This window comes from Xyrauchen texanus, chromosome 26, assembly GCF_025860055.1.
Source record: "Xyrauchen texanus isolate HMW12.3.18 chromosome 26, RBS_HiC_50CHRs, whole genome shotgun sequence".
Classification (NCBI taxonomy): Eukaryota; Metazoa; Chordata; class Actinopteri; order Cypriniformes; family Catostomidae; genus Xyrauchen; species Xyrauchen texanus.
This window is the reverse complement of record NC_068301.1, coordinates 7504053-7521277: the sequence shown is the minus strand read 5'-3', so window position 1 is coordinate 7521277 and position 17225 is coordinate 7504053. Positions and strand designations below refer to the sequence as shown.

Below are 17225 nucleotides of genomic sequence, written 5' to 3'. Positions count from 1 at the left end.
GGTTACATATCTGTTTTCCTCAGGTCTCCGTGCTAGCCCTGAAGGGAGAGAAGGGAGAGCCTGCTGTCCTTGAACCTGTAAGCATCATGTTTATAATGGCAATATTCAATTTCAATACAAATTTAGCGCCAACCATTATGGCAAGAGTTAATATTTGGAAATATAAAGGCAATGATGCTACAAAGTTGCAACCACTACATCTGTTTAGTCTTTTCTTCCTCCAGTCCAATAGAGGGTGCAACAGAATATCATTAAAGTATTTAAATGAATGAAGAAATGGTGTATAATAGCTAAAAAGTGATTTCTAAATGTATTATTGATGTCTTTTAATTGTATTTTCTTCACCCTAACAGGGTATGCTGATTGAAGGCCCTCCCGGGCCAGAAGGACCAGCAGTTAGTACACCTTTTCTTAAATATCTGATGAATATGCATGCCCAGACCTTAGAAACATCAAAACTATCCACCTTTTCTTATTTCTTTTTAACAAAGTTTAAATTCAGATTTATCCAAGAGGAACTTGGAATGTTATTTAGAGAAAACCTTTTTAAAAAAAAAATTGTTGTAGCAAAATGTCCAATTCTGTTTCATGATTATGCTCGCTGGTTTGTATAAAATACTTACAAATACTTGCAATATATTGAAATTCCTGGTTTTTTCCTTATTCTCTGTGTTAGGGTCTCCCAGGCCCCGCTGGCACGCCTGGACCCCCTGGTTCTGTTGGTGACCCAGGTGAAAGGGTAAGTATCAACCATTTTGATTCGACTTGTTTTCTATATGTTAATATCAAATATACATGATGATGCTCATTGCATCCCTAAAATGTTCAATAATATTCAGTGCAGTTTCAAATACAGTGCTTTACGTTTGTATTTTGTGGATAAATACATTTTAATTCCTTTTCACATTTTAGTGAGTCTAAAGCATGGAAATTGGTAATATGGTTGTTTCTACAGGGTCCTACTGGTAGGGCTGGTCTACCTGGAGCAGATGGTGTTCCTGGACCTCCAGGAACTTCTGTCATGCTTCCTGTAAGTATCGCCTCTCTCCTCTGTCAACATTTTCTTACCATCCAAACTCTATTTCAATAATATGGTCTCTAAAATGTTTATTGTTACCTTTGGTCAGCATAGCACAACTCTGTCTTCTATTTATGCTCTAATTGTCATCGTTTTTTGGTTTTTTGTATTTGCTCCCGCAATGCAATGATGCTCAATGTTTATGAAGTTGTCTCACCACTAGTTGTCAGCCTTATAATATAATTAAGCAATTGATACATGGATTTTGTTCTTGTAAAACTTGTGCATATATTTTGGTTTAGTTTATGAAATATTATCTTGCATCCAAAAGTTGATTCAAAGATATTTAGTAAATGTCAAATTCTTGATTTGCAAATCTCTTTTTGTTCCTGTAGTTCCGTTTTGGACAGAGTGGGGGCGACAAAGGGCCCAGTGTCTCAGCGCAGGAGGCCCAAGCTCAAGCCATTCTGTCCCAGGCTCGGGTTAGTAGTAGTATCTTTCAACAAATTACAGAATTTCAGCAATGCATTTATTTCCTGACTTATTTATAAATCTGAATTTGATATTATCATAATCTTCTTTTGTCTAGCTGGCTTTGAAGGGTCCGGCTGGGCCAATGGGCTTCACTGGTCGTCCCGGACATTTGGTAAGAAAATTAAACTAAATGCAGATAAATACCATGCAAATAAATGTTTAAACACTCAATAATATTTAGCTATTCGATTGAAATGTCTATTATAGTGTTATGTTATACGTTGTGGATTGCTTTAATTGTGTTATTAATGTGATTAGTTTGATTAATGTGTTATCTGGTTCTTAAATAGGGTATGCCTGGAAGTCCTGGTTTGAAGGGAGAGAGTGGAGACCCTGGTCCTCAGGTAAGCTTCTGTGTTTCTGTGATGCTATAACTTTTGACTTTGTTCTCAAGAATGGATTCATGTTAAATACAACAAACAGCCTTAAATGTGCAGTATGTAAGATTCAGAAACCCATGTTATTAATGACACCTGTGGTCGTTTAGTGAACTGCGGCCAGCTACATGTTGCTCGTGCACACACTCCATAGGGGCGCGAGTATCGACCAAATCTGACTGAGCGTTTCACCAGCATCATGCTGACAGATGACGCAGCATAATTAAAATTTCACAATTATGATTGTTTTACTACAAACTTTGAGACTGTATATTATATTTGATTCTCCAGTGCTGGAACTGGGCTAAAACAAAGTGTGGATATACTGTAGGTCTGACTATGCGAGATTGTTGTTGAATTTATCACTTGTTGGCTGCATTTATACGATAGCCTATGTCGGCATTAGCTAGCTAGCCAGCTTTATCAATAGCGTTTAGCTAAATTTGGTGGATGATGACAGTAGCTGTTTATAAAATAGACTGTACATTATAAATATGTCGACACAATTCAGTAATGATGTCATTTTGATATATCGATGCGCTATTGAATGAATGGGTCTTTTTGCATTATCTTGAACATTGTCTTGCATTCATTTCATGTGTTATTGTAGTTTACCTTGCTGAATAATTACAGATTAACATTGACATTAATCTGAGATTTAGCATAAAGAGAAGTTCATTGAAACTATTTGAAAGTTATGAAGCAAGGTAGCTTGCAATTCGTCAGCGTTATCAGGCAAGATCAAGTTAGCTAAAATTACACAGATCAGTCTTTATGGCACTATATTTCACATGATTTGCAATTATGTAAGCTTACTTGTCCAATAAGAAGTACGCCAATTCAGGGTCGGTTTTGACCACGATCACGTTCCCGCTTAGACAGACGGGATTCAGTATCTAAATTTTTTTTTTTTGGCTTACTCAGAGTTTGTGTAAGAGTCGTGTTGTGCTGTGAGCCGGAAATTTACTAGATTCCACTTATAAGATAACATTTCCTAGTGTTGCAAACTGTCCGTTAATGCTGTTGAATAGCAGAAGCACTGAGGTAAGGCTCTCGGGAGCGTGCATAAATGTCACATCCTTTGAATTTTCCCGGCAAAAGCGACCCGCTCCCTTCGAATGAAAATCAGTCTACAGGCTTTAATAGGCAACCTAGTCCTGGATGGGCTCATTTTTTAAGTTGCGTTACAAGCCGTTCACACATTGGCAAAAAAAAAACAAAAGGTGAATATTACAAAATGTTACACATAGCACCTTTAAAGAAGCAATCCTCGCAGTTTAGGCATTATCATGTGCCCCTCTATGTGTTTTGCAGGGCCCCAGAGGTCCTCACGGATTGCCTGGTCCTCCTGGAAAATCTGGTCGTAGAGTGAGTCAACTTCAATGTTCCTAAATTTCATTTCTGTTGATACAAGTGATTACTTTTTAATTGATCTGAAAAAAGAGAATTCAAGCAATGCTCACATTGTCTTCAGAAAATGTAAAGATCTAGTTGTTTATATTTTATTTTTCCTGCAGGGTCGTGCTGGTGCTGATGGAGCCAGAGGAATGCCAGGAGAGCTCGGAATTAAGGTTGAGTGAAACTGTATTCTGTTTGTGATCTATTGTATTTTTATTATTATTATTTTACTTCAGCTGTATGCATCTTTCAGCTCTGAAATTTCTACTCTGTGTAAATCACTTTGACCTTTTGAGTCTTTTGAGCAAACATCGTCAACTCACGAGTCCTTGTATGTGTGTGTCTTTCTATATTAGGGTGACCGTGGCTTTGATGGCCTTCCTGGTTTGCCTGGTGATAAGGGTTCTCGCGTAAGTGCTGATGTTTTAACATCTTTGGTGATGTTAATCATAAGCTCTGTTCCAAAACACAGTGAGCTCATTTCTTTTTGACCAAAATCTAAGGCATCATTGGATGTGTCCTTCACGGAGAAGACCTCACTAGGTTTTAGAATCAGTGTTTGGTGTAAAAAGTACAAAGTAATTAGTTACTTAATAGAACTACTTTTTAGTAAAAAAAAAGTAATGTAATGCAGTACTTTTAAAATACTTTTAATCAGATTACAGTTACTGACTTTCAATTAAAATAATTACTTTGAAGTACTTTACTTGCGCTATAATACATCTAAAATATGAATTAATGTGTACGTCTGTTAGCGTTTCTGTGACAGCTGAAGGGTGTGCGACAATGAATGAGGAAATATAGATGTTTTGAATTCGAGCGGAAAACCAAAAACTTTTCTAGGAAAGTACATTTAGAAAGTAACTTAAAAGTAAAATAATTAGTAATGTGATATCTTTTAGATGAAGTAATCAGTAAAGTAATCTGATTACAATTTAGAGACTTACTTAATAAATTTAAGTGGATTACTTATTTTGAGCCCAACACCATTTGGAATAGAGCTATGGAATGTGTAAAAATTAAAATAAAATAAATAAAATTACTTTTGTGACTGTTTTACAGGGTCAAACTGGTGGAATGGGACCCGCAGGACCCCCTGGAGAGGATGGCGAGAGGGTACTTCTTAAGTATTTTGTTTTTCTGTTCAGTATGAACATGTTCTTCATAGTTATTTAAGCATTCATTCTCAAATATCTTCAACATAAAAAGTGTGACCTCCTGACCTTTGTTTATTTATTTATTTTTTATTTTCAGGGAGACGATGGAGAGGTTGGATCCAGGGGTCTTCCAGGTGAACCGGTGGGTGATTCTGTTTATTAGAACCTTTGAAGACATTTGACAGTGTATATGATACTATAGGCCTGTTTTACTCAGAATTACTCTTCCTTTTAGATCTTCAAGTCTCTGTGTTTAATTGTATTATGTTGATGAGCCTTTTATCTCTCTCTCATTCTGTAGGGGCCCCGTGGTTTGCTGGGGCCTAAAGGGCCCACTGGAATTCCTGGACCTCCTGTGAGTATTCACTGAAAGAATTCAACTTGAATAAAATTAAATACAGTATGTGCAATATGTAGTCATTTGAAACTAGTTATCTAGTGATCTGCAAATCTTGAGAACACAGTTGCATGATGATATTTGAGCGTGGATATACAGATGTTTTATTCTTTCATTTGTCCATATCATCTGCCTCTGTCAGGGTGTTCGAGGAAGTGATGGTCCACATGGTCCAAAAGGAAACTTGGTCAGTAAATCTGAGATCTCTGGTGTTCATTTAGAAAGAAAAAAAATACAAGTAATATCTTTCCTCATATATACCTCCTCATTCTCTTTTTCAATCTTTTTAGGGACCCCAAGGAGAGCCAGGACCTCCAGGACAGCAGGGGGGCCCAGGAACACAGGTGGGCGATGAACAATTGTTCACATTAAATTGAATTCCATCAAAAGCCAAAACCTCTGAAGAAATGCACTTTCAAAAGACTTTTAAAAGTTTTACTGCTAAAGATAAAAATGGAAGTATATTTGATATTCATTCTTTTACTGTGCAACAGGGAATGCCCGGACCACAAGGGGCTACTGGGCCAGCAGGAGATAAAGTAAGTGCTTTTATCCCAGCAGATCACAGAACTGTAAATGGTAATAATCAATCAATGTTCTTTACAGAATGTGCTCTATGCATCTGATAAGAATATATGAAACATACATATTCAGTCGTATACAGAGATCATAACTATTTTAATGCACATGGCATTGGAAGTGAAAATGTACGCTTTTTGTATGACTTCTAATAGGGACCTACAGGAAAACCAGGTCTGCCAGGAATGCCTGGAGCTGACGGTCCTCCTGTAAGTGTTTGAGTTTTGTTTACTGGTCAAGATGGTTTGGTGTGTTGATGACTTTCCTTTATTGTGAATGAATAATTCTTAACCAATTCTCTGTGTCTTTAATGTGCCACTACACAAATGATCTGGGTAGTGAGAACATTGCATGTGGTATTAACTCTGATAAGGAATATACATTTTTATTCTACAGGGTCATCCTGGAAAAGAAGGACCTGGTGGAACCAAAGGAAATCAGGTGAGGCCACTTTGCTTAAATTCAAACTTATTTTGAGTCAGAAATTTTGTTAGAAATGTAAACATAATTTGAAGCAAATTGTTTGTAGTATACATGCAGCAATGATGGCATTTGTTTTAAATGTCTTAAAAACAAAGCTATATAGCAAAGATATTTTATCATAACATACCCTATCACGTTGTATAGACATAATGGAGGCCAACCACAAACAGATTTGTTATTGCACATCCAGCAGATTTTTAGAAGCGCCAATGTTAAAAACTTTTCAATGTTTTCTATTGTTTTTGTTCAGGGTCCAAATGGTCCTCAGGGGTCTATTGGCTATCCTGGCCCTCGGGGAATTAAGGTAAAATATATATTTCAATATTTTTGTCTATTATTCTGATAATCATTTTCTGTCTGCTATTGTCTATTATTGTCTTGATTACGGTAATGCAATGAAACATGGGAGAAAATGTTTTTTTTTTTTTTTTTACAGTTGATAATTTTTACATAATTATTCTTCACTCTTAAAAATTGGAGTAAAAATAAAATAAAATAAATATTTAATAATTTAATCGGCGATAAAATGTATTCATAGTATATTCGTTTTTAATATATAAAATAATCAAATAATTTTTTTTAATTCACTTTAAAATTGGAGATTGTTCATCGGCGGGTTCTTTTGGTCAACCCTTGTAATAGATGTCTGTCAATAAACAATGTTGTGCATTGGAAATTTAGAGATGCATGTTGATTTGATTGATGTCTACTCTTAATGGTTGCACTGACATTTAGCATCTGCCAGATGCATAAATGCAAAAGTAGATAACATGCTGAACATATGATTTTCACAGGGAACTCAAGGTATCCGTGGACTGAAAGGCCATAAGGGAGAGAAGGTGAGTGACTTTTGTCAAAGCATAAATAACATTGTGATTATCAGTGTTACGTAAACTGACAATATTTTTATTTTCAGGGAGAGGATGGCTTTCCTGGAATCAAAGGAGACTTTGGTGTGAAGGGAGAGAGGGTATGTCTTACATAACATAACACATCAGTGAATAGAAACTCATCAATAAACATGATATTCCTGAAAAGAACCTTCTGTGATTTCAAATAAATATAAAAGGGTATAAAAGTTGTTTCAGTACTTCAATAATTCACCCAAAAATGGCAATTCTGTCAGCATTTACTCATTCTCATTTAGTTTCAAATCTGTGTGACTTTCTTTTGTGGACACAAAAGAAGCTTGGCATAAATTGTACACTTTTTTATATACAGTGGAAGTGAATTGGGTGCTGTCGACCTCCAAATAAAATCACAAAAAAGCACCTGAAAAGAACAATTAAAGTAGTTCCTATGATTTATATGTTATATTACAAGTTTTTTGAAGTCATATGATAGCTTTATGTTTGACAGAAGTTGAGCTGTTCTTTCAAGATTATGCATTTTTACTTTGAATTTGAGTTTGATTCATCAGCGTTGTGCACTTGCAGGGAGAGGTGGGAATGCCTGGCCCAAGAGGGGAGGATGGTCCTGAGGGCCCAAAGGGTCGTTTCGGCCCCCCTGGTGAGCCCGGTCCAATCGGCCTGGTGGGAGAGAAGGTAACTTTGATTATAAGAAAATGCAGGTGCTCGCTAACTTAATTTAAGCCTAGAACATGGATGAAATCTTACTAAACTATGTCAATCCAGGGTAAGCTTGGTGTGCCTGGACTTCCTGGATATCCCGGAAGGCAAGGAATTAAGGTAATACAAAATGGTTTCAGCCAAGTCTTTCCTCAAATTGAAAGCATTTTTTTTTTTTCTTTTATTAAAGTAATGTTTGTATTTTTAGGGCTCCCTTGGTTTCCCAGGATTCCCTGGTGCAAATGGCGAGAAGGGTGCAAGGGTGAGATTTCCACACAACTTGACTATTGATAATATAGGCCAGTCTTTAAACCAAGAGATTTTAGACTGGAGTAAGGACTATAACGGTAGCCTGAAGAGTAAGGCCTTCAACTAACCACATTTGGCACTTTTCCACCACTGGGCATCGTACCGATCCGTGCTCTTTGTCATGGATTTGTTTTGTTTTTCCACTGTAGCGCTGCAAAATCAGAATTAGAATGCACTGATTGGGCAAGTGACAGTCATGAGACACCACGTCACTACAGGCGTTCCACCTGCATCGTTCTCTGTCCTGAGTTTGGTTAGTTAACCATGATGAGAATTCTGGGCCAGGAATGGAATTTAATCAAACCCTGCCAAACCGTGCTCAAGTGGAATGAACCATTCAGCCTGATGGTGGAAACAGTATTCATTGTTAGTGATGTTGGTAGAACTAACATTGGGCAAAGCATTAGTACATTTTGGGAAGATGTTCAGGATTTGTAGACTAAAATGGGTTAGCATGAATGCACATGCAAATTGTGCTCTAATTATGTCTATAATCACAGGCTTTTTTTGGCAACAATTTACTTTTCTTCTAGGGTTTGATTGGTAAAGCTGGACCAAGAGGACAAAGGGGGCCAACTGTAAGGACCTGTTTTCACAGATCATCTCTACTCTCATCCTATTATCTGTTTCATTCATGTTATAACCACACAGTTCTTCATTCATTTGCTCTTGATTGATTTGAGATAGTTTGATTTGATTAAACTTGAGTAGACTAAACTCATTATAATTACATTTGAATCAAGCTACTTAAGATCAGTTTTAAATTATGTTATTATGTATCGATCAATTGTATCCTAAGACTTCATCTTTATATTTCAAGGGTCCCAGAGGTCAGAGGGGCCCCCGTGGGTCAACAGGAAAACCAGGTGCAAAGGTATTAACATTATATCGAAGAGATTATTCTCAGAAGCATGAACATTCCTCTAAAAGATCTGGTCATTATCAATATTATCAAAAATGATAGATTAGCCTGTATGTACATATAATTTTTTTTTCATTCTGATGTTGTAGGGTGGATCAGGCAGTGACGGGCCTTCTGGACCACTAGGAGAGAGAGTATGTTTATTTAAAAGCTACCCAATTGTATTATTTTAAATATACTAGATTTTGGATTGAGCTTTTATTTAATCATAATGTTTCCACATTTTTTCAGGGGCCACCTGGACCCCAAGGTGTAAATGGATTCCCTGGGCCAAAGGGACCTCCTGTAAGAGATATTTTATCAGTTTTATCCAGTTCAAATAACTCATATTTCTATATTGATAATTGACCTGTCACTTGATTTGTGAAGGGACCCCCAGGGAAAGATGGACTGCCTGGACACCCTGGACAAAGAGGCGAAGTTGTGCGTACCTTTTTTTTTTTTTTTTTTTTGCATCTTAAGTACAATATTCACTATGATCAAATTTAAATGTCCTTTTTTAATATATATATATATAAATTTGCTGGTTTCCATTCGTAGGGTTTCCAAGGCAAGACTGGACCTCCTGGGCCACCAGGCGTGGTTGGACCACACGTGAGTTTTGTTCAAACGTTAAAAGTGCTTCCATCAAAGATAGAAAAAAGAAATTATCATTCACAAAATTCCTACCAGATGAAGTTGTGTTCAAGTTCAGAGATATATTAAAATGTATAAGCCTCACTAAGATCTAGTTCTTGTTTAGGGTCCCTCCGGTGAGACTGGTCCCATGGGTGAGCGTGGCCACCCAGGACCCCCAGGACCACCCGGTGAGCAAGGTCTTTCTGGGCCATCTGGTAAAGAGGGAACCAAAGGAGATCCTGGTCCCCCTGGCGGCCCCGGTAAGGATGGACCCCCTGGACTGAGAGGATTCCCAGGAGAGCGAGGACTGCCAGGGACACCGGTAATATGACATGAACTACTACAATCTTAAATACCATGATAGGTTATAAAGTTAGCTTTCTCATCTTTTCTATATGTATTTGGTCACTATACATATTTATGTTATGATTTATGTTATAAATCTGTATGTATTCCATAGGGCTCCGGGGGACTGAAAGGAAGTGAAGGCCCTGCTGGACCACCTGGACCTGCTGTAAGTTTCTCGTAACCATCAGCTTATTATATATTAAAATATCAAGAGCAGAATACAGAATTTGATTAAATCCAAGCTAAACTATCTGATAGTTAGATGTATGTCAAATTTAGGGCTGTGCCACTACAATCTTACATTGATAGATCATGATTTTTGTTTTTCACATTTTATCAATACTTTAGATTGTTGTAACTGTATATTATATTTATGTGTGTTCAAGTAATTTCTTAAAGGAATATTCCGGATTCAATAAAATAGCATTTGGGGCATAATGTTGATTACCACAAAAAATTATTTTGACTCGATTTTCTTAAAAAAAAAAAGAAAAATTAATATCATGGTTACTTACAATGGAAGTGAATGGGGAATAGGCCACTTTTTGGAGGCCTAAAAGGCAGAATTGAGAAGCTTATTATTTTATAAAAGCATTTACATTTATTCTTCTATTAAAACTTGTGTATTATTTGAGCTGTAAATTTGTGTAAATTGTCATTTTTACAGTCGTTTTAAGGTTTGTTGACATTGCATCGTCATGGCTATAACTTTACAGAGAAAGTGTTAGTAAGCGATTTAATCACACTAAAATCATGTTAACACACATATTGTCTGTGTCTTTTGGCTACACTTATGAAACAGTGGTATTTTAACGGATTATCTCTATTAACTTCCATTGTGAGTGCCTCACTGCAACCCATATTTTTATTTTGGCCATTTTATTACACCTTTATTCGACAGTGAAAGTGGAGAGACAGGAAACGTGGGGAAAGAGAGTAGGAGAATGACATGCAGCAAATAGTTCGGCCAGCCGGGAATCGAACCGGGGACTCGCTGCTCAGGGCATTTGCGCCCATGTGGTTTGAACCCTAACCACTTGGCTATCGGGTCACCGAGGGACAAGTTAAAATAAATTTTTGTGGAATCAATATTATGTCACAAATGCTGTCGATTGAGCTTAATTTTACAGAACCTGTTATATTCCTTCAAGGTTTAATTAATGAAGAATTGTTAGAAAACTATGTAAGAAAGATTGATACTGATCCCACAGATATAGTTTCTCTTTTGAAAATTTGGTTTAGTTTCAATCTCAGTTTCAATCATGATACATCTCAGTATATTGAATGATGACCTGAATTGCAATGTGTGTTGTATATCGTATTATCAATATACAAACGAATTTAGCATTGTTGAGGAATCATATGCATGCCTTTCAGTCTGTAACCCAAATAATATTTCTGTTCAGGGTTCTCCTGGAGAGAGAGGACTTGCTGGCAATGCGGGACCTGTTGGCCCACCTGGGCGCCCTGGACCTCAGGGACCCCCTGGATCTTCAGGGGAGAAAGGAGTGCCAGTACGTGTCTACAACTAGTTTTTCACATAAGGAGCCCCCATAATTCCTGGAGTATTTGGCACTGAAACCACACTTAAAACTGTATGAATGTCATTGCATTAGATAACAAAATATCAAATCGAGTAGCATCTCCAAACAAATGATTCTAGAACCTTTTTCAAAACAAATCTCTAATTTCTGAGCAGTTTTTGCTTTCTGAGGTAGATTTTTAGTGGATTTGTGAAGTCAGTTCCTCTCAAGTTCACACAGGTGTCCTAGCAGAGTAACTATAAGTGTTGTTCATCACATTAACTAAGGACATGTTCCGCTAATGTTAGACAACCAGAAAGTGTCCAAATACTTATCTTCATTAAAGTATCTATTGTGTTATCATTATCGAACTTCAATTTTACAGGGAGAGAAAGGCCCAATAGGTCCAGCTGGTCGTGACGGCATCCAGGGTCCAGTTGGTCTCCCAGGCCCTGCTGGACCGCCAGGTGTTTCTGGAGAGGATGGAGACAAGGTCATTGATCTCTTAATTTCTTCATCTCAAATAAGAATCCTGTGCATGTTCTTGTTAGAAATGAATTCTGTATTATTAATTGATATTGCTATAATTCATTCTATATTATTTTGTGTATAGGGTGAGGTTGGGGATTCAGGACATAAAGGAGCTAAAGGATCCAAGGGAGAACATGTGAGGAAATGACCTTTAAAACATGCAAAAATGTTGCATGCCTAACAATATCAGTCTATAATCAATTATTTGAATATTTACAGGGTCCTCCTGGACCACCCGGACCACATGGTCCTGTGGGACAACCTGGTGCTGCTGTAAGTGAAAGGAGTCTCATGAATAATCATATATTTAAACGTATTTAAATTTGCTAACAATGATCAATAACATTTGATGGCAACAGATGCAATCAACATGTTGTATTGGCTTAAGAGCATTTTTGATATTGACCCCTTTTCAAGCCTTTTTTATCTCTGTTCAGGGTGCTGATGGGGAGACAGGTGCGAGAGGACAGCAAGGGCCATTTGGTTCTAAGGGTGATGAAGGAACCAGAGGATTCCCTGGGCCTCCAGGCCCCATTGGACTGCAGGTACTGTATTAAAGATTTTGTGTTATTCACTCTTACAAATAAAACTCTTTATACTGGATGCTTTAGTTTCCATTTGTTCTCCATTCATGTTCATTAGGGATTGCCAGGCCCTGCTGGAGAAAAGGGAGAGACTGGAGATGTTGGACCACTGGTGAGTATAAGGGAGAAATTCACTAAGAATGAATGCATGCTGTTTGCATGTGCTGTCTGGTTTAATGCCAAATTCACTAAAGGAATTATGCAGACCAGTCAACAGCCACAAAATCAGCATGTGCAATTTCAATCTTACTAGCCGATTCTGATTGCTATATAGCGGAGGATGCAGTAGACCACTGTTGGCAGGATTGAATAGCACTACTGACCTCTGTAATTCAGACATTTGAATCGTCTTTTTAACATGCCGATTTGCTTGACTACACTGCGCAACTGGATATTTGGCAGGTGATAATGCTCTTCTCCATCATTTGTTCATTGTTTGATGAATTACTGCTGATAGAAAATATACACAAACATCTCTTTTAAATAAAAATTATTTTACCACCTGCTTTCATCCGCCGGTAATAGTGCATTCTAAATTGCACCAGGCATTTTTTGTGAATGAAGCGCAATCTATGAAAAGCCTCAATTACATAAAAAGGATGCAAGATTGCAAAGAAAAGCATGACAATGACTTAGGGCTGCACGACCATGACGAAAATCATAATTGGTAATTGTTTCCTTTGATATTGTAATTGCAATTATTCATTTCGATTAATATAATTGACATTAAAATGCTTATTTTGTGTGGGGAAGTCGCATGCCATAACTCTATGTAGGCTATACATGAAAACAACTTGAGAACTATGTTCCTGAATTACTTTAATATTTTAATTGCATGAAAAACAAAAAGTGTAATTCACGTTTTTAATAAACTGTACACAGTATAATTTAGTTAGTGAGCATTACTGATATGACTTTAGACTCATTTAAACTCGTCAGATTTGCCTTTGCATTCATGCACACAGCGGCTCTATGCACAACATATGCTCAAACATATGTTATGAATAAAAATATGTGGCACAATGAGAGTATACCTAAATGCAATGCTGTAATTGACACGTTTCACGATTATATAATTGCGACAGCTGTAATTGTAATCTCTATTATTATTTTTTTTATTAATTGTGCAGACGTTTAATGTCTTAATTTAAATACTCAAGACACAGCGTAATTGTGTTTGTTAAACTAGAACAGCATCGGGTGTTTAGTGATAAAGATGCAGGTTTTTGCGCTGAAATACCACGAGTGAAAGTGGCGCAACTGTTTAGGAGTTCACCCCTAAATGTTGTACTTCAAAGACCCATATGCATGTAAAAGGAGCAATTAATCTGTATAATACAACAAATGACACTCTAGTGCTTTTAATTAGGGTGAATGCAGTTGAAGTCAGAAGTCGTTTAGGACATTTTTGGACACTTTGTGCATGACACAAGTAATTTTTCTAACAATTATTTACAGACAGATTGTTTCACTTTTAATTGACTATATCACAATTCCAGTGGGTCAGAAGATTACATACACTAAGATAACGGTGCTTTTAAGCAACTTGGAAAATTTCAGAAAATGATGTCAACCCTTTAGGCAGTTAGCTTCTGATAGGATAATTGGAGTCAATTGGAGGTGTACCTGTGGATGTATTTTAAGGCCTACCTTCAAACTCAGTGTGTCTTTGCATGACATCAGTGGAAAATCAAAATAAATCAGCAAAGACCTCAGAAAACAAATTGTGGACCTCCACAAGTCTGGTTCATCCTTGGGAGAAATTTCCAAACACCTGGAGGTTCCACGTTCATCTGCACAAACAATAGTACACAAGTATAAACACCATGGGACCATGCAGCCATTAGACTGCTCAGGAAAGAGATGAATTCTGTCTCCTAGAGATTAACGTAGTTTGGTGCAAAAAGTGTAAATCAATCCCAGAACAACAACAAAGGACCTTGTGATGATGTTGGAGGAAACAGGTAGAACCTATATAAAGAAGTATCTATATCCACAGTAAAACGAGTCCTGTATCGACATAACCTGAAAGGCTGCTCAGCAAGGAAGAAGCCAATACTCCAAAACTGCCATAAAAATTCCAGACTACAGTTTGCAAGTGTACATGGGGACAAAGAAGGTGACAGCATGATGTTGTGGGGTGCTTTGCTGCAGGAGGGACTGATGCACTTCACAAAATAGATGGCATCATGAGGAAGGAAAATTATGTGGATATTTTGAAGCAACATCTCATGACATCAGCCAGGAAGTTAAAGCTTGGTTGCAAATGGGTCTTCTAAATGGACAATGACCCCAAGCATACCTCCAAATTTGTGGCAAAATGGCTTAAGGACAACAAAGACAAGGTATTGGAGTGGCCATCCCAAATCACTGACCTCAATCAGATTTAAAATTTGTGAGCAGAACTGAAAAAAACATGTGCGAGCTAGGAGGCCTCTGACTCAGTTACACCAGTTCTGTCTGTATTAATGGGACAAAATTCCAGCAACTTACTGTGATAAGCTTGTGGAAGGCTACCCAAAACGTTTGACCCAAGTTAAACAATTTAAAGGCAATGCTACCAAATACTAACAAATTGTACGTAAACTTCTGACCCACTGGGAATGTGATGAAAGAAATAAAAGCTGAAATAAATCATTCTCTCTACTATTCTATATTTTTTAATTAAAGAAGTGATCCTAACTGACTTAAGACAGGGAATGATTTCTATGATTAAATGACAGAAATTGTGAAAAACTGAGTTTAAATAGACATTTACATTTATTCATTTGGCAGACGCTTTTATCCAAAGCGACTTACAAAAGAGGAAAACATAAGCGAATCATCTTATTGAGACAGTGGTACGAAAAATGCCATATTACAAAGTTTCACTAGCACCAGAATAGTATTCAAAACATATTGATGTACAACAATAAATATTGAAGTACAACAAAATATATATATATATATTATATATATATATATTATTGACTGGTTAGGTGCTCATGGAAAAGATGTATTTTTAGTCGTTTTTTGAAGACTGTACCTTTCTGAAGTAAATGTATAAGGTGTATGTAAACTTCTGATTTCAACTGTATATGTTTTATGTTTCTATATATCCTACTTAAGTTTTTGTGTGTTTCTTGTTGTTTCTGTAGGGTCCTCCTGGTCCCCCAGGACCACGTGGTCCAGCTGGTCCTAATGGTGCTGATGTGAGTAACTTTGTACTTTTATATTTTTGGACGATGTACAATCGGCATTATCAAAAATAAACCCTGACAGGGTGATCAGGGCCCCCAGTGCAAAGTAGAAGGGACTTATAGGGGTTTATTTTGCAATAACAAATGACAGACTGTACATTATTCTGCTAATTACATGGCTACCTACCAAATAAATAAATAAACATGAAATATTGATTTAAGTTTAAATTGTTTTAGTATTTAAGAAGAACGAAAAAGAGACATAAAACTAGCACAGCTATGCAGGAAATCGGTTAGTTGGGTCAGTGGTGAATTATACAGTTTAGCGTTCATTATACACATTTTTTTTAATGCATATCCTTCATTTTACAGGGAACTCAAGGTCCTCCAGGAGGTTTGGGTAATCCAGGTCCCATAGGAGAGAAGGCAAGTATTGAAGTGTTCAGTTTGCTTCACGAATGATGACAATATCATGGAACAGTTGTAGTTCTAATTTACACATTATGCTGACTTTTTGTTTTTTAATGATAGGGTGAACCTGGTGAATCTGGACCACCTGGTGTTGGTGGAGAGCCAGGAAAAATGGTGAGTTTTATATATACCATATAAATAGTGTGTGTGTTTACCATAATAGGTGCTGAACCTCTTCTAAATCCTTTGCACTTAAGACACTGCGAACACCTCATTGATCTATTGGTTTGCTGATCATTTTAACCAATGACAGGGCCCCAGAGGAGAGCATGGTGAGAAGGGAGAGGCTGGGCAGCCTGGCACCTCCGGTCCCCCTGGTGGAAAAGGCCCCGGTGGAGACGACGGTCCCAAAGGAAACCCTGTATGTATAATTTATAACATAACCTTAAAACAAGAAATTAGTCTACCTATTACCCTTCAGCATCTGATATTTGTTTCTTTAAGGGTCCTGTTGGTTTCCCTGGTGATCCTGGCCCACCCGGAGAAGTTGGACCACGGGTGAGTTGAGCCCTGGCTTGGTTAAGAATTGGCTGTGACATTATTGTTTGTTTGCATCTATATTACACAAACTGGAAGTGATTATATTCTTTATGGTATCTTTTACAGGGTCAAGATGGAGCAAAGGGAGAAAGAGGAGAGGACGGTGAACAAGGAGAAGCTGTGAGTGATCATTCCCTGTCTATATGTCTAGAAAATGCACATCTTATACCTACTGTGGTTTTAATAGGTTTTCAAAATAAATGTATTCACTGAGCTATGTCCTTTATGACATTAGGGGTCTCCTGGACCAACTGGTGAGAACGGACCACCTGGGCCTCCAGGAAAAAGAGTAAGATCACCTAGATACACCACAACTTATCATATCCACCCTTATTAGTTCTTTGAGCTGTGTGATACACATTTTAGAAGATGAATGTTTTTGTAGAAGGATTGATGATGTAATTGACGATGCTCCACACAAATTACATATAGAACAAATGAGGCTTTCTGCAAGGGTAGTTTGTTACACAACATTTACATATCTGATATGTAAAATTAAAATTTCTGTAACTCTAAATTGTGCGTTAATGCTCATATTTCAGGGTCCTGCAGGAACGAGGGGACCAGAGGGGCGTCAAGGAGAGAAAGGAAGCAAGGTAGATTATATTATTCAGAGAGAATAAAACTGCAACAAATAAACAGGCTCTCTACAGTTCTTTTCCTTTTATCATGTCATCTTTTTATATGTA

At 37.2% G+C, this 17225-nt stretch overlaps 1 protein-coding gene across 6 annotated transcripts in view; it reads left to right on the top strand.

Moving 5' to 3' along the window:
- LOC127619647 (collagen alpha-1(XI) chain-like) overlaps positions 1–17225 on the top strand; it is a 53985-nt gene that overhangs the window by 27823 nt on the left and 8937 nt on the right. For all 6 annotated transcript variants that reach the window (XM_052092601.1, XM_052092600.1, XM_052092602.1 and 3 more), the window contains 46 exons: positions 24–77; positions 354–395; positions 677–739; positions 956–1030; positions 1414–1500; positions 1608–1664; positions 1843–1896; positions 3244–3297; positions 3447–3500; positions 3684–3737; positions 4390–4443; positions 4582–4626; positions 4786–4839; positions 5024–5068; positions 5172–5225; positions 5376–5420; positions 5616–5669; positions 5857–5901; positions 6194–6247; positions 6738–6782; positions 6860–6913; positions 7380–7487; positions 7578–7631; positions 7720–7773; positions 8354–8398; positions 8641–8694; positions 8832–8876; positions 8974–9027; positions 9112–9165; positions 9283–9336; positions 9485–9682; positions 9821–9874; positions 11115–11222; positions 11617–11724; positions 11845–11898; positions 11982–12035; positions 12200–12307; positions 12405–12458; positions 15484–15537; positions 15898–15951; positions 16057–16110; positions 16250–16357; positions 16441–16494; positions 16603–16656; positions 16772–16825; positions 17079–17132. In XM_052092601.1, coding sequence (XP_051948561.1) covers positions 24–77; positions 354–395; positions 677–739; positions 956–1030; positions 1414–1500; positions 1608–1664; positions 1843–1896; positions 3244–3297; positions 3447–3500; positions 3684–3737; positions 4390–4443; positions 4582–4626; positions 4786–4839; positions 5024–5068; positions 5172–5225; positions 5376–5420; positions 5616–5669; positions 5857–5901; positions 6194–6247; positions 6738–6782; positions 6860–6913; positions 7380–7487; positions 7578–7631; positions 7720–7773; positions 8354–8398; positions 8641–8694; positions 8832–8876; positions 8974–9027; positions 9112–9165; positions 9283–9336; positions 9485–9682; positions 9821–9874; positions 11115–11222; positions 11617–11724; positions 11845–11898; positions 11982–12035; positions 12200–12307; positions 12405–12458; positions 15484–15537; positions 15898–15951; positions 16057–16110; positions 16250–16357; positions 16441–16494; positions 16603–16656; positions 16772–16825; positions 17079–17132 — 2889 coding nt within the window. The remainder of the gene's footprint in view (positions 1–23; positions 78–353; positions 396–676; positions 740–955; positions 1031–1413; positions 1501–1607; positions 1665–1842; positions 1897–3243; positions 3298–3446; positions 3501–3683; positions 3738–4389; positions 4444–4581; positions 4627–4785; positions 4840–5023; positions 5069–5171; positions 5226–5375; positions 5421–5615; positions 5670–5856; positions 5902–6193; positions 6248–6737; positions 6783–6859; positions 6914–7379; positions 7488–7577; positions 7632–7719; positions 7774–8353; positions 8399–8640; positions 8695–8831; positions 8877–8973; positions 9028–9111; positions 9166–9282; positions 9337–9484; positions 9683–9820; positions 9875–11114; positions 11223–11616; positions 11725–11844; positions 11899–11981; positions 12036–12199; positions 12308–12404; positions 12459–15483; positions 15538–15897; positions 15952–16056; positions 16111–16249; positions 16358–16440; positions 16495–16602; positions 16657–16771; positions 16826–17078; positions 17133–17225) is intronic.